At 45.1% G+C, this 26,501-nt stretch overlaps 1 protein-coding gene across 2 annotated transcripts in view; it reads right to left on the reverse strand.

The window, feature by feature from the left end:
• Positions 1 to 547: 547 nt before the first annotated feature.
• Positions 548 to 26,501, reverse strand: part of GCLC (glutamate-cysteine ligase catalytic subunit) — a 44,542-nt gene continuing 18,588 nt past the window's right edge. The window contains exons 2-16 of one of the 2 annotated variants that reach the window (XM_001503180.7): positions 23,038 to 23,150; positions 22,090 to 22,272; positions 18,063 to 18,176; positions 16,437 to 16,495; positions 16,202 to 16,335; positions 11,812 to 11,886; positions 11,242 to 11,358; positions 10,067 to 10,205; positions 9,506 to 9,618; positions 8,905 to 8,997; positions 8,490 to 8,594; positions 3,546 to 3,627; positions 3,365 to 3,468; positions 3,171 to 3,291; positions 548 to 2,151 (exon numbers count right to left, since the gene is read on the reverse strand). In XM_001503180.7, the coding sequence (XP_001503230.2) occupies positions 1,940 to 2,151; positions 3,171 to 3,291; positions 3,365 to 3,468; positions 3,546 to 3,627; positions 8,490 to 8,594; positions 8,905 to 8,997; positions 9,506 to 9,618; positions 10,067 to 10,205; positions 11,242 to 11,358; positions 11,812 to 11,886; positions 16,202 to 16,335; positions 16,437 to 16,495; positions 18,063 to 18,176; positions 22,090 to 22,272; positions 23,038 to 23,150 (1,764 nt within the window). In that variant the 3' untranslated portion in view covers positions 548 to 1,939. The remainder of the gene's footprint in view (positions 2,152 to 3,170; positions 3,292 to 3,364; positions 3,469 to 3,545; positions 3,628 to 8,489; positions 8,595 to 8,904; positions 8,998 to 9,505; positions 9,619 to 10,066; positions 10,206 to 11,241; positions 11,359 to 11,811; positions 11,887 to 16,201; positions 16,336 to 16,436; positions 16,496 to 18,062; positions 18,177 to 22,089; positions 22,273 to 23,037; positions 23,151 to 26,501) is intronic. The other variant, XM_014734500.3, reaches the window with a different exon arrangement.

Raw genomic sequence — 26,501 nt, forward strand, 5'->3', positions numbered from 1 at the left:
GGCCAGGCCCGGCCCACTGAGCCTGGAGGCGCACTTTAATAAGCCCCTCCAGAGATCTGTAGGCAGATTAGTTTGGCAAGTACTGCCCTAGGATCACTCAGATAACACGTCTGGACTGAGAAAAGTGGACTGACCACATGAGAACAGTATTACGTGAACTGGGGGCTGGGGGCTGGGAGAGGGCTGCTGATCCAGAGACAAGGGTTGCAAGCAGCTCTCTGTAGGCCCTGCTGCCTCAGTCCGTCTCCAGCTCAGTCAGTGTGTACACGGCACCCAACCCTCAGCAGTGCCACGAGACCTCTGACAGCACGGCAGCAGTTTAGAGTAAAAGGAAAATTCACTGAAGGTGGCCCAGTGGTCATTTCAGCCACACCCAGGCCCTCGCCTCGCCACTGAGGGAGATGAGGCGTCTTTTCATCACTATGCTTCTTTCTAAAAACATCTGAGGATCGCAATGTAGAAATAATTTCAGGGAATATCTGGGCTAATTAAAAAAAAAGAAACCCCGCCACCAAGCATGTGGCTGCAGAACTCACACATTCAGGAGTTTTCAGAAGGCTGATTCCGTTCTTTTATTTCCTCATACCGCAAACATTTTAGTTTATCTGCCTTTTTACAACCTGATTTACACAAGCAAATCGCAAATGAAAAACAGGTGTTCTTTAATCCTCCAAAATGCAGGTATGAAATATGGCACACACCAGAGTCTTTATACGTTGAGGCTTAACTGAAGCAGCTTTATTGCAATTTCTTAAAATTAGCATTACGGTTTAAATATTTATGCCGGTAAAGGTTTGGATAATCTACTATACATAGTTATTTTAGAAGCAGTTAAGACTTTTAACTAATTGGAAAAAAAAAAACAAACCTTCAACATAAAGCTCTAACAATTATGAGAAATTATTTACAATTAAACATGTAGGGTCCTGATTCACAAAACTTAGTGCATGTCATGATTGCTTTATGCGTTTCACGGAGAAGGGAAGCACTGAGAAGAATCCTCCCCAGGTAAGAATGGCTTTCAGAAGAATGTCTGCAAACTAGAAAAAAAGTAACAAAACAAAAACTTCAGCAACTGCGTTTGATCTAAAATTTAAGTGTATAAGGGCCTCAACAGAAGGGCTGGGGCCATTTTTGACATTACTCTTGGTAAGTGCAGGAAGGAAAACGAGTCTCCCCTTTTTTAATTAAGAAAACATCACCCCCAGTAAACACCACATGTGAACCTGGGGTAATACTCTCCTTTTTGCCTACAGAGTTGTCTTCAAACTTAACCAGCAAATTTAAACAGATAAACAAAGAAGGGAAGTCCCTCCTCTGACAGCCTTTAGTTCACGGGTTTCATTTAGTGGTGAAAGCTTGGGGCAGGGGGACCCAGGGGTTAGCTATTCTGATTGCGAAAGAAACATCGTCGGCAAGGTGCCAGAGACCCAAGCTGTCCTGGGAGCTCCTCAGCGGATCCACGCTGATCCTATGCACACAACAGGGGCGACGGCTCAGAGGAAGTCAGCCAGACAAACTGGTTTTAAAACGAAGCGATCAGTTTCAGTGAATCAGGTCCCCGGGTAAAGTCCTTAAAAAAACCCAAAAATTTACAGTAAACCTTGTAAACTCTGGAATGCAGGTCTAGCACAACGACCAGTGGGTTACATTTACAAAACTGCTGAGACAGTAGTTGTTCTAGAGTCAGAATGGAAAAATGTACACGCCAGTTCGCAACGACTTTAGATACAATGTTATTAAAATACATTGTTAATCATAAAAATACTTTACTCTGTACATGTACACTGTATAAACTCTAGGTTCGCCTACTGAAGGCAGCCTCCAATCCCTTCTGGACGAGTGGCCCAGGACGCAGTGCACTTGTATGGTTTGGTCTCCGTGCGGCGCACGCGGGCGGCACCGCCGGCAGCAGGGCGCTCTGCCCTCTGCAGAGGGTCTAGTTGGAAGACTCAGTTTTGCTTCCGCTATATTTTACTTTCCTAAATGCTGGTCCGAGTAGCTCTGGGCATTCACATAATTCATTTGCAATTTGGTTACACTTGAAAATAAGGCTATAGTTCATTTCGTCGGTTATCACACTGTCTTGCTTGTAGTCAGGATGGTTCGCGATAAACTCCCTCATCCATCTGGCAACTGTCATTAGTTCTCCTGAAAAAAAATTTTTAAGGCAATGTAAGGTAGTAGTAGTGCTTTTAAAAAATAAGTTGACATTTATGGCCAGTATAAACATAAGCCTGAAGGAAAACCAGTATGACCTTTCGGTGTAGCCACGTGGCAGGGGCTGGGAACACGTTTTCCCCAGTATTTGAAGAATTCCTGCTGGGGAAGAATTTTAGGCTGCAGGCAGGCAACTAGGACACGCACATCCCACGGCTATGGTACCTGTTAGACGCTACCCACACACTGACCCTGCCGGCTCCTCAGAAGCGGCAGCCAACAGGTGTGCTAGAGCACGCGGGCTCCCACTGGGCCGGGGGACTAGGACGCCATGTGCTGGGGTCAGGAGACTGCCTCAGAGCACGGCAGGGTCCCGAGTTTCCCGGAGCAAACTTTGACCACACAGGGGGAGAGAATCACGAACAGTGAGCAGAGTGAAGAGAGAAAGTGGGGGACTCCGGGGAGTTTACAGAAGCCCCACGTGAAACCCAGACGCCATTCCCATCACTATTGTTACTCCTACCGCAGCGGACAGCCAGGCACTTGTTAGGCACCATCCACGTGATCTCCTCAAAGCCAACCAGGAAGGGGGTTGTTGGGGTGCTCGCAGTGTGGGGGCAGGCTGAAGACCCAGACAGCCCAGCCGTGTCGCTGACCTAAGCCCCAGAGTCACCCAGCCTCTAACAAGAACCCACAACGATGCACGACAAACACAGCTGGACCTAAGCGACAAACAGGCAAGCAGAGACTGTTTCTCATCTAAGATGCCGTCGACTTAAAGATGCACCACCGCTTAGGAGCCAGTAAGAAAAAAGCTCCGCCAGGTAAACTGCGAGCGTCAGATGATCAGGTGTACCCCTTCGCAGGGGGTGGAACGTGAGGGCTGCGCACTGATAAAAGCCGGCATACTTGAAAAGACTACTCTGCGGAACTGAATATTGTAAGACTGGGAGGGTCTGCCTACATGATGAGATTTTTTTTTTTTTAAAGAAAAGCAAATGATGCCATACCAGATGCTCTCTTCTTAATCAGCTTTAGGTAGTTCAGAATGCTACATCTGGTGTCCACATCCACTTCCATGTTTTCAAGGTACGAGTTCAGAATCGGGATCAGCCCAGGAAACACACCTTCCTACAAGAAGCAGGACGTGTCATTAGCCCCCTGCCGGCGGGGTGAGCCACGAGGTGTGCGGGCCGGGCCCTACCTTCCCGTTGATGATGGTGTTGATGCTCATCAGCGTGTACTCCTCCGTGGCCAGCTCCGTGCTGCTCTGAGCCTTCCCACAGCCATCCACCACGGCGTTGCCACCTGTGGACGAGGGGCGAGCAGCTTTAGCGGCTTGTGGTGGCCTAAAGCGACCCTAGAAATCCCAGAGAATGTCATACCTTTGCAAATATCTTTCCTGAAATAAAACATTTCCTGCAAGACAGCATCCCGTTTCTGTGCGACTTTCATGTTTTCATCAACCTAAGGGAGAAAAATAATCACGGCTAAGTCAAAACATTCTCGAGCAGACACAGAAGTCAGACTGCCTTCCTCGCCTCTGTAGTTAGGGCTCATGCCCTCAAGAATCCTAGTTTCCCCTCCAATGCCTTCTGGCTGTGAGAACAGACTTTCTATTTTTATGTGGGGCCTGTGTCACTCAACCACAGATTGGCATGTGCTTTTTAATAACAACGGGGAATTCTAAGGGAAGCTTACCTTAAAACACAAAAACTTTTGTTCATCTGCATTTCAAAGCACCTGTGACTAAACCTTGTAAGAAATCTACTGAGGACAGGTGGCTGGTTCCCTTTACACAGCACAGTGACTCACCCAAGATGCCAGGGAAGGAGAGGCAGAGAACTCTGAGGTGAGGGCGCCCAGCTCTCCTGACTGAACCAGGGCTCAGTGCTCTGGGGTTTTGCGGGCCTCACTGTGGCGAGGAAAGGGACTGAGTCAGCAGGCTGTCAGATCTGGAGTAAGGCTGGCCCTCCACGGGCAGAGGGTCACCAATGCCATCTGCCCATGTGGGGGCTCTGGCCATGTTGCCTCATTCATGAGGCCAAAAACCTCCTCTTTATTTGTGAATTCTCCATTTCGCCAGTGACGTCTTAAGACCCTCAAAGTGGAGCTTTTAAAACGTCTTAGCAGGAGTCCCTATTTCCTGTAACGACACCTCAGGGGAGCCTCAGTATATAAAACAGACACAAGTCAGAAGGCCATGTTGAAGTGGGACAGACGGTACAAAGTCTGATTACTTACTTCTCCCCCCACACTCATTAATTGCATTGTCGTTGTTGTTAAAGACACATATGACCTTCTGAATCATCTAGATACTTCTAGGAGCAGATTGAAATTAATAGTCTAAAATTCCTCCATGGCTGGGAAGATCTGTTTTCATTTCTGATGTGTTCTTAGTCTTGACAAAGGTTCATAAAGATCACTGGTTTTATTTCAATTTCTGCTCCTTTGAATTCCTTTCTGAAAGCATACTTTACCCTTGCTCTTTCGATTCTCCATTTCACTGCTTAGGTCAATTTTCAATTTGTCTGTTAAAGCACTGAAATGATTTTCCCCTTGGAGACTAGCTTTGCCAGCATCCCACTGCCATTCACTTTCATTCTACTTTTGACTTAATCTAGAAACTATTAGGAAAACTATTTTAAATTGCCAACAGTTAAATTTCTCTTGAACATCTTTTTGCCGAATTTTGGTGAGACTGCATCCTGTGTGGTGTCTACTTTTGAGAAGTGAAGATTTTCCTTGATTAACTTTTATAAATCACCTTCAGAGCATTTGAAAAGAAGATGTGTTGTGGTCTGAGATCTGGGATGCAGGCTGCACAACCAAGCACACCAGCCACGTCCTTTAGGTCCCCTGTGGCCTCTCACCTTTGATTATATGACTGGTCAGTTCCCGGGTAACATGCAAGGTCTCTGCTGAGTGACCGACCTCCATGAGTCCCACACGGCCTTACTCAGCCACTTATCCCATCCACACATGCAAAACGAGGCCCTGAGAGGATACGTACGCTGCCCAGGTTCAACAGCTAGTAAGCAGCAGCACAAGTGACTTACGAACTGAGTCCTCACACCACAGCCGGCTCACCACCACACTGCGGCGCCTCTGAATTCTTCTCATGCTTCTGAGAAACGTCTGTGGCGCTTTCCAGAAAGAAGCGCGGCCCTCACGGCGTCTCGGAAGAGCACAGGAAACCACTTTCTCTGCCTCGTGCAGCACTTTACCTCACATTTTATTCTGTCTGCTATCACTTTATCACTCCTGCTATCTTCAAGGGTCATTACGTAGCTCTTTGTTTTCCACCTTTGTCCTTGTTTTAGGCATGTCTTCCACAAACAACACACACCTTTACGTTGCTATTTTATATCATCTATTTTAGCTTTTTCACAGCAGAGGTTAGCCTATTCTGATGGGTTTCCATCTTATTTTTACCACGTTATGTTCTCTGGGCTACACGCCCTGGGTCCCACGCCCACTTATGTGCCACTGGAAAGTACTTTGATCTTTTTCCACCCCTTTTAGTTCACAGGTGAGAAGTAATAAATCCTATTTCCATACCATTAATAGTTTGTTTTATTTTTGAGGAAGATTAGCCCTGAGCTAACTACTGCCAGTTGACAAATAGAAATGGCAAGCAATAGGATATATTGGAGTATATGAGGAAGCCATTTGGTGTAAACCTAATTTGGCCTGACCTTGCTTTTCCAAAAGGGCCTGACCGTGGCCGTTGAGCACGCATTGTATATCTGCTTTAGACATTCCCTATGGCAAGGACAAAGGCCCTTGAGATAAAGGTGCAACTTCCCTACCCCTCCCAAAGCTGGCATTTCCTTAAAGATTAAGCATCTTCCCTTAGGCTAGGAACTGATTGCTGCGCTCACCTGTTACTGCCCAGCTCGAGACAATAGACTTGCTTCCTGCTGCGCCCCGCCGAGATAGCAGACCCACTACCTGCTGTGTCCATCAAACGCTGTGATGACAGGGCAATCTTGTGACTATTGTAAGAGGGACATTTCAATCATATGTGAAACATCCTCTTTGAGGGTATATAACCACCCTGTATACCCCCGCTTCTTTGGAGTGCTCTGTTCCTTTGTGGAAGGACTCTCCCGGGCCATGGTCCTCACATTTTAGCTCAGAATAAACTCTCCCAAATTTTCATTTATAGATTGGTTATGGATTATTTTTGTCGACACAGTCCTCCGCTTTTTGCTGAGGAAGACTGGCCCTGAGCTAACATCTATGCCCATCTTCCTCTACTTTATACATGGGATGCCTACCACAGCATGGTGTGCCAAGTGGTGCCATGTCCACACCTGGGACCTGAACCGGCGAACCCCAGCCCGGGCTGCCGAGAAGCGGAACGTGTGCACTTAACCGCTGCACCACCAGGCCGCCCCCACCCCCATTAATAGTTTTTCTTAAATAGTCCGTGTTGAAATTCTCTTTAAATGTCAAGCATCTCTAGTGTATCTGCCCGCTGTCTCCCTCCACTATCCCTTGCTCTGGATGAGGCTTCTGTGGCATCCTCTTTGCCTTAATCGATTCAACTTTATTAGAATCACCCGGAATTAAAGAATAGTTTGGCTGGGAAGAGGATTCTATGCTCGTAATCCTTGGCCCCTCAGGATTCTGCAGGTTTTTCTTCATCTCTTTCAGCATTTAATGTTTAGATGAGAAGTGCTATCAGCAGATTTTTCCCTCCTGGCTGCTCTCCTAAGTTCTCCTCCTCTCTGGACAGTTGATTTTCTCTTTAAGATTCAGAAATTCCTAGATTTGGGTTCTGCTTTAAATATTTGTCTCATCCTCAATGGATTCTCTCACTCAGAGGAAAATTCCCTCTATTATTTCTTTGATTATTATAGCTCCTATCTCTTTTACCTAGACCGTTCTCCTCTTCTAAATTATTACACAAATGCTGAACTTTCCAGAGCATTTCCCATGCTTCAGTTCTTCCATAATTTTCATTTCTTCGCCATCCTGCTGGGATGAATCTCAATTTGGTTTCCTACATCACTAACTCTGATCTTTAACAGTATCTGCTCTACTGGCAAGTACACGGTTGTAAGTGTTGCTTGTCCTTGTTTCTTTGTTTCTAAGAGCTCCTCTTCTCCAGATGCTCCGGAGTGCTTGTTTATTTTATGGATGCAACCCTTCTCTAGAACTTCTTCAAGGGCACCGATTAGAAATTAAGACATCTTTCCAGTTTCTTGAATTAACTGTGTTTCACTGAGGATAACACTCTGCAGGCCGAGCTGGGCCCTTCTCTTTAAGTTAAGTGTTCTTCATTTTCTGTTGACTTTCAGACACCCACTCGTATTTGTAAATGGAAGCGTGGACTGGTAGCTGACGTGGCTCTCCTTCAGGTGTGCTGGCCTCCCCGGCAGGGACACCCACACGAGTAATGTGGGCCTGCAGAATTCCATGGGCTGCCTCTGGCCAGGGGGTGATGAGGCACAGGCTGGCAGCCAGACTTCCTTAAAGGTGTGCCAGGGACAGTGCGGGCTGGAGAAGCCACTCGTGGAGGGAGCAGGGAGGGAGGTAGCTTGGGGGCAGGTGCTGGGCTGGGCAGGGTGATTCTCCCTCCACACTTACCACAACAGGGCCGCTCTCCTGCTCCTTTTTCCGGCCCTAAAACCCCAGCAGACCTGTCCCGAGCCTTTCTAGCCACTCTCTGTGCCAAGAGACCCATGGGCCCAGGGACCAAAAGCCTCTCCTGACTTGGCTACTGCCCCAGGGCCACAGCTCTCCTGCCTCGAAGCCTGGAACTGGTCCCAGGCTCTGCTGGGACATGCTTCCAGGAAGCTCCATTTTTTTTTTTCCCCTGGGTTGGGCTGATTAACTGATTTGTTTTTCTGATAGTCCAGTGCCATCCACAGTCTCCAGAAACACGTCCAGGTCAGCTCCACTGAGGTGACCTTTCCTTACCTCCCCCTCCCATCCTCATTTTAACATCATCACCAAAAGGGATTTCTGAGAGGATGAAATCAACTTGTGGGACTCCCTCCAGGCAACATCTTGAATGGAAACCCTCTAGAAATAAGGCGGTTTTTCAAATGCAACCCCGAATCTCTTTCAAAGGGGCCAGGAAAGGAGCTACTACTGCTACCACTTCTGGTTTTTTCCCAGGAATCTCCACCAATGCAGAACCAAAACCTACAGCATAAGCTTAGGTTTAAAACAGAAAAAGAACAAGGTGGAGAGAGAGGCATTTCTTCTAAAGGGTGAACGACTGACTGTAAATCGAATCAGATTGGAAATAAAAAGCACGTGTAAATGAGCAACAGATGGTAATCTAGACCCATCTTACTGAGACGTAGCCTCACCTTTGACAGCGGGATGAGAAAATCCAGCTTGTACGACAGGATCACCCTGGTGAGCAGCACCACAAACACCACGTACGCGGAGTTCTCAAAGTCCGTCAGCTGAACCTGGACAAGCAGGAGCCGGAGAGGTTACAGACCAACCACACGGCACAGATGCGCTCTTCCCCGACAGGCCCCTCCTCTGGCCATGTCACTGCCAAGCCGTCTCCGAATTCCCCGTCTGGGTCTGGAAGCCCTCTGCCCACAATCAATCCTCAGAAACCAATGCTCCTTAGCTTCTGGACCTGCTTTAACATGCACACACTGGCTCTGTACTGCCTTCCAATTAAGCTAAGGGCCTCCAACGCGAGCACAGGACAGTGACGGGCAGTCAGGATGGGTGCATTTGAGCCACCTCCTGCCCAGCGCGTCTTACCTCCATGGGTCGGAATTCTACTCGCCATCCGATATCCGAGTTTGGAGGAGGGGGCTTAAACCTCATTGTCTGCCAATTTGTGGACTGAATATTCTGTAAGAACAAAGCAGAGGACAAAACCAACTTTCCACATATCCAGGAAAATATTAAGATGATACGATATGTAATCAGTGCAGAGGACTGCTCACTGTGCGTAGCAGACACTCTTCAGTTCACAAATACAAAAAGGTACAATTGGAGATTTTCTTGGAGCGTGACCTGCTAGGAAAACAAACAGTGAGCGTTTAACAGAAGCCAGGCGACAGGTCAGCAGCACTGAAATGACTGGCTGTGTTATTTTTGGGCAGCACGTCTGAATTTTTCCCCGTTAGGCAAACAGCATAAAATACTGAACAAAACATTCAGAATCGGAGATACGACCAGTGAGACTCATAAAATAGAGGCACTTTAAGCCAATCTCAAACTGTTCTTAGTTCTTCACTGTGCTGGGTAACGGAAGGCCTAGGAGATGCCTCCCGTCGCTAACTCCCTCCTCACAGGCATAGACAACTGCCTCCACCTTGGTTAGTGAAGGGCTGTGCAAGTGAAGCAGAGGACGTACCTCGAAATGGTCAGACTCGTTGGCATCGTCCAGGTGTATTTTCTCTTCAAACAGAGTCAGTGGGTCTCTGATGAAGAGATGAGCAACATGCTGGGCCAGGAGGTGGTCAAGGCCTGCAGAGAGAGGGCACAGGGACTCCCTTCAGTGCTCGAGATGCCGCCACTCTCGAAGTCCAGTAAGAAGACAGACGACCGAGGAAGCGTGAAGACAGGGTGTCCAGAAGCTTAGGACATGGCTGGTTTGTTCGGGATTCTCGTGTCACCCAGGATTTTACAGACCTTGGGGAAGCGTCAGAGTTTTATGTGCTACTTGCACTATGCCTAATGGGGCACTGGTGTGGACCTTGATACAGATCTCCAAAGTAAGTTCCTTTTGCTAAAAGTCAAGAAGATCTTGCAAGTATTTGAAACTTGAAACTTTATGAACAAGCAGGCTCATAAGAAAAGTTATAGACTTTACACTATAAAGAGAAACCAGACCAGGAGTCAGAAAAAAACGTTTAAGAGTTTTGAAGAACTAAAGGCGTACAATCAAATTTAAAAAAATGGAATGGAAGCTCACCTTCCCGTAACAGCTGTTCATAGATTTCTTTATCTATTGTCAAGTCGATGTCATTATATTTCTCACCACATTCAGATAAATAACTGTCTATTGAATCATACCGGGATTTACTAATCCTATACTTATTTTTCTTCAGTGGCTAAAATTGAAAAAAATATGAATGAATGCCATATAAAATGATCTGGAAATAAATGAATGCCCCAAATAATAGTAAAATGACATATATTTTTACATACAATAATTACATTAAAATGTCCAACCTTAACATAGACCCTGGAAAAAAGTTAACCCTGAAGAGTATTATTAGGGAAAAATCAAAAACGCCTAGAGGCAATTTAAGTAGCCTTTTTTCTGATATGATTTAAATGTACACCTTTTTTTTTCCAAGCAGATTGCCTTCACTGCTATTGGGCTAGGAAAATAAATGCCAAGGTTGAAAGTCAAAAAATAAGCCTAGAATGTAAAACAGAGCTATCAAAATGATTTCTCCTTTAAAGTTTACTTCTACTTGGAAAGCATGTTCACCGGTTTGTGAATAACTACACAAAGACCCGAGCAGTCGACTTGTGTGAGAACACCCATGTCAAGGTTCCAGTCCTGGAGGTAATTCTCAGGTCTAGGACGGGCCTGGGCATCTGTGGTTTAGAGGCCTCCACAGGTGGTTCTGATGCACACTCGTGCGTGGAGAGATGCAGGGTCATCGTCCAACATGCAAACAGAAGGCACAACCTACCCTTATTAGGCGAAACCTAACCCTTTATATGGGGCAAAGGAATCTTCGATGACAGATGACACTTTCCACAGCAGAAAGCATCACAGACAAATCACCCAGGTTGTGCCAAAAAGCCTTTTGGTAAAAACAGCCATCAGCACTGACTTCCAAAATATAGAAAAATTTCACTACTAATTTTAGAATATAAAACAAATACAGATTTCAACAAATGATGAAAATTAACTCCCCACCCAAACCAAATCACATTTCCCACATAATTCACTCCAAAACAAACATTATGAAGCCAAACAAAGGCAGGTTTATAACCTGGGAAATTTCTTCCCATGGGTGACTAACCCACTCAGGATAAAAACTGAAGGGAGACTTCAAAGTTGCAAGGAGTTACAATAGCCCCATCTTAGTTGCTTGATTTAAAAAGCCTATTGAGGAAAATGAGTCCCACCTCCAGGCCTCTCTCCTCCCGAGTTCTATCATCTACAGACGCAGAGATCACTCCCCAGCGACAATCAATGTCTGACACGTGGCCTCGGTAAAAAGGAGACGCAGCGCTCAAAGCCATCTAGAAACAAACAGAAGCCAGCACCGGCAGGTTCAGAAAAGCTCCACGCAGTTCTCTCTGGGCAAGAGGCATCAGTGCATGTGACCCATACGGAGTTCCACTACGTCTGTCTGGGCCTGCTTGCTCACGGTGACATGCATCAGAAGGGACTCAAATCCTTGGATCCGACTCATTTAAATCATCCTCTGTAACGGGGGGGACATGAAGGCGGGGAGAGGGAAAATGGCTACACTCAAACTTGACATTTTAACACAGAAATGTCTTCCTAGCAACGGTAAACGTCCCTAGCCTAGACTCTTAGTCTGTTGGCTCAGTCTGCAGACTATTGGTATTAGTTCATTTCTGAACGAAGTCTTGACTGGACTGAAATAGCGCACAGTCAGCAAATTTTGCACATGCAGTCTTTATTTTAACACAGAGAAGTAATTAAAATAAGATGTAATTTCTACTTACGACAATTGGGCAGATGGTGGCCAACTGATCATAAAGGTATCTGGCCTCAGCTATGCTGCAGGCTTGGAATGTTACCTGTTTGAGAATTACATGTTATTAACAACAAGTCATTAACATCCCCCCACAAGAGCAAAGTCAGAGAGGAAGATGGTTGGAGAAGACGGGGACATGGTGTGGCATCATCATTCCATTCATGATATTATTACAGGAGCTTTGCTTAAAAGCTGCCTCGGATGAATTTTGCTAGAAAGTGGTATTTAATCACGTTCACAACTAACATAAACAACCACGTTGCTAAGTTCAGTGAGATTAAGAAGTGAGGAAAGAAAAAGATGACAGGAGATGAACGATGAAGTTCAGGAAGCCGCTTCCTCCTCTGCTGGCGCGTTTCCTCGTGTGGCTCCCCGTGCACTTCAGTGAGCTGAGGGGTTATATAAATCTCGGTACAAAAGGGACTTGGGGATGTGAATGATGGGTTTCAGAGTTCCCAGGGGCAGTCCGGGGAACAGTCTGGAAGGGTGCAAGACTGCAGGAAGGGAGAGTAGTTAAAATACTACAACTGTCAGGGAAAAAGCCCAGGAGGGCCAGCAGGAAGAGGCCCAGCACAGCCTCAGCAGCAGGCTCTGGGGACAGTGGGTGCGACAGGTTTTGGCTCCGGGGTTCCTCGGACAGACAGGAAGACGAGGCACCAGGACACAGTGGGCTTACGAAGCCACAGAACAAAGAAGCCCCTTACGTAGAGGGTTTGGGGAGCAGGCTCAGAGGATGTCCTGAAGAGCACCCCAGAAGCCTGCAGAGGGGTCAGGAGCACACTGAAGAGTCAGGCAGAGAAAAAGATCACACTAAGTGATTAGTACAACTCCTGTAAAAACAATGACCCCAAGAGACCACAAGAAAGTCCTGCCTTCTCCAGGGTGGGGAGCGGTGGAGGGCCAAGGAACGCGCGCATAGCTATGTTAGCACATTTGTATTAACTGCCAATTGGGATGGTTCTAATTTCCTGTTATTGTCATCTAACAGTAAGGGTTTGAATTTAGTGTCGGTGCAGGAAATAATTTAAGTGCTTAAGGCTTGAAACAGCAGCTGAGTGAATATGTGTATTATTACAATCCCAACCTGTTAGTTCCAACAGCTTTAGCCAGGTCTCAACTTTGCTTTTTCATCAGCAGAGACCTTCTGGGGGAGCCTTGACAGTGCACCTGCCAAGTTATACTGGCATTCCACGTCCCGGGATGACTGACGACAGCAACAGTGATCCAGACAATTTACCACAGCCTGACTCTCCTATCACTTTTACGTTAATGATTAAGTCAGTGCTCTCTTTTAATTAAAATATAATTAACCAGCCTTTATAAATTAATTCAATGTGAAGAGCTGTGTCATAGACATCAAAGAATAAGAGTTTCAAAGGTTAAAACAGATCAAGATGGAGAAGGATTGGCAATTTGGTCACTGATAACCAAAACAAGGGCAGTTCTCTGCCGAGGTGAGGACTCAATGGGAAGAGACGGGTACGATGTTCACATCCGCCGTGACCCCACCGCCACCGCGTCAGCTCCAGGCGGCTGGGATCTGCCTTCCGGTTTCTATCCCGAGTGTCAGAACAGTGTCTGACACCTACTTAGTGCTTAATAAGCACTTATTAAATGAACAGAGTATCCTGAAGGAAAGAAGGTGCTCGAGAGGAGAACAGGGGCAGATATAAGTTTTATTTTTATGAAACGGTGAGATTCTTGAAAAAGTGTGACCCTCAAGGTCAAATTCATATGGATTGAAATTAAAAATATCATAATGTTCCCCAGGTGTTCTGACGCTGAGTTCTTCTGAACATGTACCTGACTTTATTTAAGCCCTTTTTCGTTACTCTCAGGTGTTTCAGCGTGTGTCTGTTAATTCTGTTCTTAAGAAGGTACTGGGATAACCATTTTTTCTTTTCAGAGTTCTGACTGGCTTCTCCTAGACGGCTCAGTACATACTGGACAAGTCACAGGGAAATCCTAGAAAAGTCGACCCTGGAGAAGTGTGCTTAAGAAAACGAGCACCTGGGATTCGACCGCTGGGCCACCACAGTGAAGTGACTTAGTTCTCCCAAGGGTGTTTAGTGACCAGCTTCCTTACTCGGGAGCTGACGGAGCCACTGCCACGCCACACAGGACATCACCGCGGAGGACGGCTTCAGTGGGGGAAGGAAAAAAGTTCTTGGACCTTAAAAAGGTGTGGATACACGGACAGCTTTGGCTTCCAGTGTCCTTTTGAAGCATGTAAACAAGAGAAGCCTGACTAAGGAAACTGAGGAGGGGGGGAAAAGTATGAAAAATCGATGTTAGGAACCTAAACATCTACTCTAAAATTTATCTAGAACCCAATTTTGAAGCCACATGATTTTCTGTTGGGGAGGGGACACCTTTTACAACATGTGTGAACTTAATGACATGAACTCAAATGATTCCTGAAAAGCTCCCCCACAGTCAAAACTTTGAATGTGGTTAAATGCTTTCTGTTTTGTACAGTGAGTCTTCCAGAAACCTTAAAAAAAAAATCACCTTGAAACTACTTTTCTGCTTTACTGTAATAAGCGGTTTCTAGTGTTCCACTTGAGAGATACAAAGTGGGGACTTCCGTGGCGATCTGTGGCATTCATCTCATTTATTAGACAATAAAACCATTGTCTAATGATTTTAAGTGGAGTATTCCAACTAGGGTGCTGGACGCGCCACTGAGAACAAGAAACTTGATCCCAAACCCACGACAAAGCTTAAACTGGAAGGAAGATTGTATCCACAGGCAATAAAAATATTAACTACCTACTATCAGGACACATTTATTTGTATAAATACAGTGTTTCAAGGGAAAGAATATCCTTTTGGAATGGAGCCACTCCGCTGTCATGGCAAAAACACCCTAGTTTAATATTAAACCAAGGAAAGGCGGTCGGTACTCTGATAGCACTGACACAGTTTTAGAGCCATGCACTAAAGTTCTGGAGCTTCATGGTTCTCTCTAGAACAGTTGTAATTAAGATAGGAAAACAGATACGCAGTTAAAATTCAAAGGTCTCTCTTTTTAATGAAGTGTGAGCATTTGTAAGGAAACTTACTGGCCTATGTTTGTTTGGAAGACACATTTTATGCTACCTATCTAAGTCAGGAAAAGCAGGAAAAAAATTTTATCCTTGGCCATGGTTATTTAAACACAATTAGCAAGAAAAAATCCGACTCTAGCATTCAATTTTGAATATACACAGTTGGAAAAATAAACACATCAGAGATATCCGTGCAGGAAGGTGCGTATCTATGCTGCAGCTGTTTGAGACGATGGGAATGTGGGTTTCTTGGCCTCTGTGTTGACAGCAATCAGACTGGAGCCCAGGGGGCCCTTTCGTGGCGCTCTGCACAGCTCCAGGCCTCTAAGGAAACTTTCTAATCAGCTGAAGTAATTAGAACTCGATAAAATCTCCTTGGACAATAACAAGAGGCCTCTCTCTCTCTTTTTTTTTTTTTTGCAATTTGCAAATTTATATTTTGTGCAAGTCCTACTTCTATGCTAACATGATTTTCAACAAATTAAAGGTTAAAACAAGTTTTGTTCTGTTAACAAAAACAGTGAAATAAATATTGGCTTAGAGTTAGACCTGGAAGGGGCTGAAATATAAACCCTTCTTTCAACGGATGAGAAAACTGAGGCCAAAAGAAGTGAAGAGAGTTACCCAAGTACCAGAGTAGGGACAGCCAAAACCCCAACGCAGGCCTGCACGCTGCCCGCTGGGCTCTGGCTAGCCTGCCGAGGCCCCATGTGAGCTTGGGCAAAAATCACTGCCAGGCACATCAGTAAGCTAACCAGATCCAGGGAAAGTTTTAAGAGTAAATAGAGGGAGGCTACGCTCTCTCCTGTGTAACTTAGCCGGGGCAAGGCAAACGCGGGCTGCTAAGTATTTATTCTTTTTATACCGCTAGACGGCCTTGCACGAATACCGAAATTTAAAGTCCAAATAATCCTTCCCTTGGATCACAAAATAACTGGAGTGCATCTATCCGAGTTCATTGTTACAAACAGTAAGAGATTTGAGCAACGTTTACAACCTCAAAACTAGACTGTCACTAGATGGCAGCAAAAATTAGACACAGAGATTAAGACAGTGACCACAGAATATTTCATGTTAATTAACACTATGTATCTTTGTAGTGAACTGTAGGTCCTGTAAATTCTCCATCAAGAGATTGTTTCTAATGAATTTACTAAAATAACTTGATTGGTTTTCAGAAAGGCATACTGGCTACCATTGCAACCTGATGAAAATGTGATTTTTAAAAAGGAAGCATGCATACATAAGGAAAGGAAGCTGTAAACAGAAATGGATGAAGACTCTGCCCCCGTGCACCTGAAACAGTACCTGAAGACAGCAGTTGCCCATCCCAAATCCCATGGCGTCCATGTAAACGTGATCGGGCTTAGAAGCCTTCGCTGCCTCATCATCCTCGGGAAACGTTTCTATAAATGGAGATGGTGTATTCTTGTCCTTAAATACTGTATTATTAAATTAAAAAGAAAGGAAAGGGGTAAGAGTCGAGGATTAAACAGCAGTTCAGCACGCACCTCTCCCACCCACCACTTCTCTGCAGACTTACTTGGTACATTGATGACGACCTTTTCTCCTCTCCTATGTCGGATGTTTCTTGTTAGGGTACTAAAACAGACAACCAAACGTCGTAAATCGGCCTGAGAACCATCACGTAAAAGAAGAATTTGATCACATACAAGCAAATGGAATGAAATCCTACCTCACAGGAATTCTCTTAAAGCAAACCTACAGGAGATTTATGTGGATCAAGATACTCTGAGGCATACTTGAAAGAAGGCTTTGTGTTAATAACACTTCCTCTGGCTCCTGCTCAAGAAAGCCATTTCTCCTGCTCGACCCCCGATTCCTGGGTTGCACATAACTTACCAAATCAAGCTCAAGTGTTTGGGGTCTGCCATGGTCTGGTCTCACCCTACATTTCTGACACTTCCCATGTTAACTCCAAAGACTTTAGCCAAACTTTAGTACTTGCTTTCTCCAGGCATCTCTGGAGCCCCAAGACCTCATCACTTCCGCCCCCAATCTGCAGCATTAATACCTAACCCCCAGACCCTCCACTTGTAATCCAGAAGCTACCAGGCACATGGTGGCTACGGAGCACTTGAACTGTGGCTAATCCTAATTAAAATATGCTGTGAGGGTAAAAGACAGCAGATTTTGAAGAATTGGTACAAAAATAAAGTTAACAAGTTGAAATATATTTAACCTTATATAGCCAAAATATTATAAAATTAAGTCCACCTTTTTTTTTTTCATGTGGCTTCTGGGAAACCGAGCATCACACCTGTGGCTCACATTACAATTCCATGGGGCAGTGCTGCTGCCGGCTCAGCTTAGATGCTCCTCTCACGGAGACTGCTCTGATGCCCTCAGTGGGAAGCACCCTCCTCTCTCCACAGAGGACCTCTGGCGCTCCCATCCTTTGATGTCCGTCATCATCTACATGTTCTTGCAGCTCAATCTATTTTCCCCTTAGCACACTATAACATTTGAAGTTGGGATCTATGTCTATAAATCTTTGTCTCCCCAAAAGACTCTACATGTAGCAGGTGTGCAGACCCGTTACAGGAATTAAACACTGAGAGTCTTGACATCCTCACTCCAGGGCAGGAGCCTAGGTTCGGGATGACAGGTGAGACTTGGGGTACAAAGCCAAGAGCACACTGATTGGGCCCTGAGGCAACTGAAACCCTAGAAACTCAACTACAGACTAACAGACCTGGGAGTTAACAGAACAGAAGGTAGAGATGCCGATTCTGTGCCAGAAGCTGTACCTATTTTTACCTTGTTACCAAGGTATCTAGAGTGGGACAAGTGGATCACAGACACTGGTGGTAACTGAGAGGGGAAAAAAGGTGGGAATAACTACAGGAAAGCTTCCCAAGAGGCGTTTCAGAACGAGGACTGAAAGGAATCTGCTCCTTAAAGGAGACGACAGAGCTGGAAAATGGGCAAATCAAGCCTGGATACCAGAAACGACAATGAAGTTCCCCTGGGGGTGCTGAGGATGTGAACAGGTGTGCATTCATGTCTGCTGCCTTCTCTGGTTAATTACAAAAGGAGCCAGCATGCAGTAAATGCCCCACAAGGATCCCCGGGCAGGAACACCGTCCTCTGGGCAGGCAGGGATCTGAGTGGGGGACATCCAGTTTAAACACAGAACCACACTCACCTGAAGCGGGGGTGCTTGTTTATGGCTTCATCGGGAAAGAAGAGGGACTTGGAAGCTCCTCCTTCGACCGGGTTGGGTTTGAACTCGGGCAGCGTAAACCCAGGACAGCCTAATCTACAACAAATGGAGGAACTAAATAGATAGCATTTGTTTCCAAGAATTACTTCCGTCTCGCCATCACTGCACCTGTGAAAGACCTGACCTCTCTTATTCTCCTTTTCAGATGGCCTGGCACATGGATGCCATGCATATATTGTGCCCCTTTACAACCACCCCTTGTGCTTTGTCGTCGTGCCTACCGAGATGTCCTCCTGTGACAGCAGCCCTTCACTGACTTCATCAGAGAGCCTCCATTCACTCAGTGCCTGCAGAGCGCTCACTTACCTCCCACCCATCTCTTCATCTAATAGCGATGACTCACCGCACAGAAGTTACTTCCCTTGGTCACGTCCATTGTCATGGGTTATAGGTTTCCCGTTTGCAGCTTCTGGGGTGTCTTCCTTTACTGGTTCTAGACTCTGGGCTTATCTTTTGACCCCTGCACAGTTCCACTGCCCCCAACCTCCTGATCAGCTCTGTTCCAATCTGGAGGGGGTCTCCTGTTTTTGGCCTCTGCAGGTCATCTCATGAATCCCTCAGGACCAGACAGTGTCTCCATCGCCCCTGAGATCTCCCTCTGAAGCCTGAAAGCCCATCCTATTATCTTAAAGAAGAGCTTTAATTCCAGCACAGAAAAGGAAGCCCTGTATTTATCCCTAAATGTAAAGCTCAAATTCCACACCACCTGTGGTGATGCAACCAGTTCTTCTAAGAATTTTAAGGTCACCATTAAGTGTGCTGTGAGGGAGGACAAAGACTAACAAAGTTAGTGAAAGCAAAACCAGAGAGGCTTTTGTCAGGCCTTAGATCAGGGTAGGAAATGCCTAGATTGAGAGCCAAGATGAGCCCATGCCTGATTTTCAAACTCTACCTTTTATACAATAAAGCACCTGCTGGCTGCCCACATCCGCCTTGTAAACAACAACTGAGTTTGCTGATCTTATCTGGAAAACAGTTCCCAGCGACGATCAGGGTTCCTGGGAATTTTTGTAGTCATGTGCACTATTTACTATGAGCCTGCAACCTTAGGGAAAGTCCTTTAGGAGAGTGAGAAACTTAAATCTGGGGGGATTCTTGGCTAACCAGAATCAGGATGGATGAAGGGAGAATGAGAGTGTGCTGGTTTGGCAGAAAGAAGGCAGGTGGACTCAGATCTTCACACTCCTCAGCACTGCTTTCCTTCTGGATCAGTACCACCCGACAGAACTTTCTGGAAGATGGAAATGTTTATCATCTGTGCTGTCCAATACCAATACGGTAGCCGCTAGCCACATGTGGTTACTGAGCACTGTAAATGTGGCTAGTGTGACTGAGGAACTGAACTCTTCATTTTACGTAAGTTTGACTAACTTAAATATAAATAGTTATATGGCCACTGTTTGAACTACAGTTTCCACATGACTGAATTTTGCCTCTTTACAGAGAGAAAAATCACACTGTTTACACTTAAGAAACCAAGTACTTCCTTCCCTCTTGATCTCGAAAATACAATAAAACTTCCCTCATCATTTACTATGGGTGTAAGGCGAGGCTTCCACAACTAAGTAAGTAATTATTCTTGTTTTGTTTACCAGTCCAAAAAGACCCTCCCATCGTAAAACATACGGCTAGGCTTAAAAAAAAGAAAAAAGATTTTTAGAATAAAACTTATTCCTTTGTCTCAATTCTCCCTTCATAATAACTTAAGAAGCTAAATCTTAAAAAAAAAAAAAAAAAGGCAACTATTCCATATGGAGCCATTCTCACTTAAGGTAAAAGACACATTAGGTTTAACCAAAAACTTCCTTTTGTGGCCTAGAAAGAACTCCCACCACCAATCAATACTATACATTCCTGAATTTTAAAAGATAAGACAAAACACTTTTGGTTTGTTACAATTTTTTTTTTTTAATTTGCTAAGTGAAATTTACAACCTTCTTAATGTTAAGGAAAATGTAAGATATTCAATTTTCCAGTTCACTAGGGGCTGTCAAAGAACACCTGTAACCTTCTTCTTGGCCTATTTTATTATTTTAAAGTTTCATAATAATTACCTACACCAACAGGCTTGACAGCTCTTCTTTCCACCCCCGCGTTTGCTGATTTTGTCGTCTCTTGATCCCTCTACTTTTTCCAGCTCTACTACCCACCTTCAACCAGGCTGCCATCACCTGCCCTGAGGGAGCCCCTCACTCAACTCCTCGTAAGAGCTGGCATCCATTCCACAGCCAAGCTCACACGACAGCCCAGGTGAGGGCTGCAGAACAAGAACCTGATGCTTGCCCAAGCCAACCCTCCCAGGGCCTCCCACTGCTTTCAGGACAGCAACCAAAATCCTCAGTTAACACGACCTCGCCCGCCAACTACCTGCCCAGCGGCACCTCACCTGACACTTCCACTTCATCCTCAGCATCCCAGCCACACCGGCCAGCTTTCTTCTAGTTCTCAGAAGGCTCCAGCTCCCCTGGCTCATGCCAGGACTTCTGCTCATGCTGCTCTCTCTCCCTACAACCTCCCTCCCCTCCCCACTCCTATTAAAATTCCTACTGCAACTTTGACCATTGCTCCAATCATCCTCTCTTGGAGAAGCCTTCCTCCTCTGCAGTGTCCATCACACACCATGTCACACTCTTTGCTCCACGTCTCCTCCTCATGGCACTGCCCCAACTTTATATTCGTTGGATCGGTGGATATTGGATTACTCTCTCTCACTAGCTCCACGAAGCCCAAGGCTGTGCCTGCTTTCCCTCATGACTGTGCCCCACGCTGCTGGTCTGGCACGGAGCAGGCACTCATCAAGTATCTGAGCGAACGCAGAGTCATGATGTTTTCACCTCCTCCCTAAAACATCAGGGCAAAGGAACACGCCGACTCTCTTCCAAGCCAACCCATCCACCTCCTCCAGCTGGTGGGGGGCAGGAAGGGGCCTGCACCAATGGAATGAAGGAATCAGAGAGAGTAAGAGATGCTCCTCCAGATGCTGAAGCACGTGGGAGTTGCTTCAATAAGGGTTCAACTATTTAGATGTTACAGTGGAGATTTTAAAGAAGAAATTTCCCGTGTAAGTATCCTTTGAAGACCAATGATATGACTCTGAATGCATGCGTTAATTATGGATATTTATCAGAAAAAAAAGAAGGTATAAAAATAGTTCAAAGTGTTCCAGGCATGGATACCAAGCCCTAAAGCTCTCTGAACTTTGAGGAGGTAAGCATACTCTGTCACAATCCGACAGATATGGAGCATAGATAAATCAGATTTATAACTTCATAGAACTGCACTCTTACACAGAGATTTACATATTATTGCACAATATTTATGTACCTCCTTCTGAGCTAACATCATTTCACTATTTTTATTTACTTTTATGGACTTTTAGCCCTAACTAGAGTTGATGACAAATCCTAAATTTTCTAGTGACTCCCCTTACTCCTAGTTAACACGCGTTGACAGTGCACAGGAAGCACTGATGCCAGCCTCCCAACAGCTGACCCTCTGATCTGCCACCAATGCCACCAATTGCTGGTTTGCAAACACACGAGGGAGCAACTGTCACAGTCGAGTGAGAGGAGCACCTGATAACCAGCAGGAGTCTCTGCTGTTCCTTACAGGTGCTCCTTACGGGGCCATGCCTGCTCTCCCACTCCCACCTGCGGCGGACAGCGCCACATGGCAAAGCAGTCATGGTGGTCCTCCTCCAAGTGGCCTTTCTCACTGAGCCCAGACAAATGCTGTCACCGCAGTGCTCCAGGCCAAAACCCACTGACTGAAGCTGGCGTGCAATTTCTGTCCGTAGCTCCAATGTCACCGATTCTATCAGATGCAGTACATAAAGTATGAACTGTGCGAAAGGATGAGAACTGGACGGTCAAATGCCTGGGTCATGGTTGCTCTCTTCATAACCTCCAGCTCTGAAATGATGCTGGGGCATGTTCATATAGGAACTAACCTGGGAAAGGAAGTAATTGTGCAAAGAGCCTGATGGCCTTCTAATAGCGAAGTGGCCTCCTTCCGGCGTTTGCGCATGTTGTCTTCAACTGTGTTGAACTCGGACATCGTTCCTCCGTACGGCTGTCCGGGGGTCCCTTCAATCATATAACTCCCGTACTCTGGTCTCCAAAGGGTAGGATGGCTAGGGCGGAGAATAAAACCTCGTTCCAGCTACTACTCAGTTTTTAGAAGTTTTTAAAACGCTGCTTAAAAAAATTTAGAAACCATTCAACTGTCTAAGCATTAAAAGTACTGGGTCCAAAATATTTATCAATAGCTAAAAATGCACAGGGGGCACTCACTGTCCAAGAGGAGCAAGCTAGCCCACCTCGCAGGAAAGGAGAGGAGCTGCTGGCCTTCACTTCAGTGCTGGGCTCCCGGCTCAAACGTGGCTTCCAAAACCCAAGGAGTAGAAAACGAGAGGAGAGTCCACCCCTCGCCTCTCTACTCCAATAAAGAAACGTTTGAACAACATCCCACCAGCCAAACAAAACCTGTCTGCAGGTTTTATCTGGCGCCGTGGTCTGTGATCTCACTAACACTCTGGCAATGCTCTATTTTTTAACATTTAAGAATAGTAAATAAGCTTCATATTGAATTTACGGTCCTAAGTGCTTTAATATGTTAATATATTTAAAATGTCAATACCCTATGAGGTGGGTATTATTATTATCACCCCTACTTTACAGATGAGGACACTGAGGCAGAGAAGTTAGGTAACTTGCCTAAGGCTACCCAGCTATTAAGAAGAGGAGCCAGGATGTGAAGCCAGGTGACTCAGAACCAGAGCCTGGGCTCTCAACAGCTATGCCGTCCTGCCTCCTACGCATCTGTGGGAAGAAGATTCCATTCTAGCGGTTGTAACGTTTCAGAAACACTAAGACAACCTTTCAGTTCAGCAGCTTACTTTGGGTTTGTCCTCTCCCCCTGTTCTTGCAGAGTTTCGAGAATTTCCTCTCCAGACAGGATCAACTGGACTCTTTTATTTTCATGATCAAAAGATACCAACATGTATTCCACCTATTGAAAATAAAAGAGAGAAGGATTAACATTCTTCCAGACTCGTCCTCAGCGTGACCTTTAGGGAAAGGCAGGGAAAGGACCCACAGTAACTCGAGACAGTCACATTGGCTTACACTATAGCACACGAGTGTTTGTCTGCATGATATGGAAACGTAGGGAAAATGGTCTGGCGATAGTGGCATTGATTCCTCGATTTCTTCTTTCCCTGTTCTACTTAATAACCTATAGAAAGGTCAAAATGCCCATTATGACAAATTGCACAGTCATGCGTTGCTTAATGATGGGGATACATTCTGAGAAATGCATTGTTAGGCGACTTCGCGGTTGTGTGAACATCCTAGAGTGACTTACGTACACCTAGATGGTACAGCTTACTGCACACCTAGGCTCTATGGTACTAATCCTATGGGCCCACCATCATATACGCGGTCCACTGTTGCCCAAAACATCGCTATGTGGTCCATGATTGACTTCAAAGGGAAGCTAAGGTTCCGTACCCTGCTGTTGTAGGAAGAAGTTGCATTTTAAAATTTATTTCCTCAACTGGCTTTCTATAGTTGATGACAGCGGTTAGTTATCTGGGCGTTGTAATCAAGGCAAATTACCCTCAGCTACTGCCAGGTTATTCAATAATGCGTCCGCTATTGGAGAGTTAAACCATAATCATAAACACACCAATTTGGAGAAGTTACTTTAGGAGTTAATTTAGTTCTGGTTTTTCAAGATCATTTAAGACAACCTCCCCACTCTGAAACCACAGGAAATTTACAATGCACGGTGCACTAGTGCACAACAAGACTTGGTGGAATTCTGATAAAAATCAAGAGTTAAATACCAAGGTAAGACTTTTCTAGGCAGAGCACAAACAGAACCTGCTGTTATTTTCCCTGAAATCACAGGCTGCAAATCATGACTGTTGGTGTGAACACTAAGGATTACGAATCACTATTTATGATTGAAATAAAACACGCGTTAACCATATGTAGGTGAAGAGGTGTGGAATTGGATCATTCAGGCAAACACCTGAGAGTACCCTTTGCACAAGAAACTAAGAGAAGAGATGAGGTGGAACTGGTGCCCCACAAGGCAGACCAGTCCACAGATGTATTTTGCTTGGCTTATCGTAGTGTTAAAATAAAATTTTTAAAAAGGCAAGCAACAATACATCCACTATCTACCTGATATTTCACATGTAAATCCAGATTCCCAGCCTTAAAAACAAACAAACGCCCAGAAGCCCAGCAGAGGCCTGAGTCCGGTGGTCTGCAGTGGCCTATTCCCTTGTTTATGTGGACCTGCCTGACTCTGGAAGGCGTGTGAGCCAGCCATCCCTATCAGAGAGACGGTAATGTTCCAGTGACTGTTTTGCCCTTCGGCTAAGAAATATAATTATAAAGGGGAAAAAAACGTTAGGAACCACAGGAAATAGCCTGGCAGGTTCAAACAACAACAAAAAAGAAACCTTCAATTAACTTTTATTAGTTGTTGCTATAGGCAATGTTTGTATCCCCACAAACTCAGATGTGGGAGCCCTTAATCTCCAAGGTGATAGTGTTTAGAGATGAAGCCTAGGGGGGTTAATTAGATCACGAGAGTGGAGCCCTTCTGATGGGATTAGTGCCCTGATGAGAACGAACGGATGAGAAAGATGGTCTCTCTCCACCATGTGAGGACACAGCAAGAAGGTGGCCATTCATAAGCCAGGAGGAGGGCCCTCACCTGGAACTGAATCTGCTGGCACCTTTGATCTGGGACCTCCCAACATCCAGAACTGTGAGAAGGAAACGTCTGTTGTGGAAGCCACCCAGTTTACGGTATTTGTTACAGCCTGAACTAAGACAGCTGTCTTACTGATGAGTTTAAGTTCCCGTTCTTGCTTCTCTATTAGACTTTTTTAGTTCAAAAAATGGGTAAGATGGCTTGATTTATGTACACGAATGAGAAACGTGAGACTTGCACCCACACAATCACTCAGTGTCAAACGCCTGAACTCCGTAGGCTGCAGAGTCTGGAACTGCTCCCACCTTTAAGTGTAGGTTTTCAGATAGCATCTACAGATCCACAACTCCTGAACAGCTAACACCTGATGGAACAGGACACTTTGTTAAGTCTCAGGATGGAGAAATGAGAATATAAGTGTGAGAAGCAAATTAACCTTTAAATTAGCACACTGAGAAAGGGTGTGCCATGAACTTTTCATATATGAATCCTAATCTTCAAACCGATCATGCAAAGCAGGCATGACCGTCATCTGTTTTACAGATGGGCAAATAGGAGTTCAGAGAGGCTAAGTAAAGCTGCCCAGGGCCACAAGTGTTGGAGCAGGGATTTGAATCCACCCCTGCCTGCACACCTTGCCGATAGGACTATAGCAGATGCTAATCTTTTTGGGTGATGATAAGCTTTTAAAAACATTGTTGTAAGCTACAGGTTATAATACTGGCTGAAAAATCATTCAGACTGATTATGCCTCAAATTTATAAAGCGGGCCTGACGCTGTATCATAGAAGCCGAGATCTAACAGAATTACAGATTTAAATAGATGGGTCGGCCTGTCACTTAGGCCCAGGACAGGCTCGTTTGCTCTATCGATGTAGCATTCCTAACTCTCAATTAGAAGGAAGCTTCCTTCTTCGATCACTGGCTCCAACACGTCTCTCTGGCATCATCTCTTATTGGGGTTATCCTCTGAACCAGATAACACACTTCCTGAAAGAAAGATGAAGAGATGCTGCCTAGCTTACTGAGTTCCCATCATTTATCTATTATCAAAATGAGCAAGAATGCTTATACCAATTACATAACCTAAATTGCAACAACTTTTATTAGTTTCCTAGTTTTGAAATAATTGAAATCTTTAGTTTTCAAAACTACTCTTAGTCCACAAGTTTAAAGCATGGGCAGAGTAAAGAAACAAAAAGCTTAAACTCATTTGAGTTTTAAATATCAGCCAAATGGATGACATTTAAAATGCTAACAAAGCAGACTCTCCTTAATTAAAAAATAATCATCCATGATCTCATTAAGCAAATGAAACAGAACATCATCAGAATATTTACCAAATGAAAAAGAAAAACAAACTTACCTTTGGATAAAATCTGAGTGGACTTAGAAGCCTTAAGAATTCCCTGAACATTTCTCAAACTCAAATTTAAGGCGTTCTGAAGTAATCGTCCCCTAAGGTCACCTTGATCTTTCAGCATCACTGCTCAAAGTGGTTCTTTAATCTCTTGGTTGTCTTGTTAGAGTATTTAATCCCCCCCCACCTCAATATATTTATGTTTATTTCTAGTTCATACAAGCACTCAAATAATTAACTCGATTTTTAGGAGCCAAACTAGAGCCGAA

Source organism: Equus caballus, chromosome 20 (assembly GCF_041296265.1).
Source record: "Equus caballus isolate H_3958 breed thoroughbred chromosome 20, TB-T2T, whole genome shotgun sequence".
Taxonomy (NCBI): domain Eukaryota; kingdom Metazoa; phylum Chordata; class Mammalia; order Perissodactyla; family Equidae; genus Equus; species Equus caballus.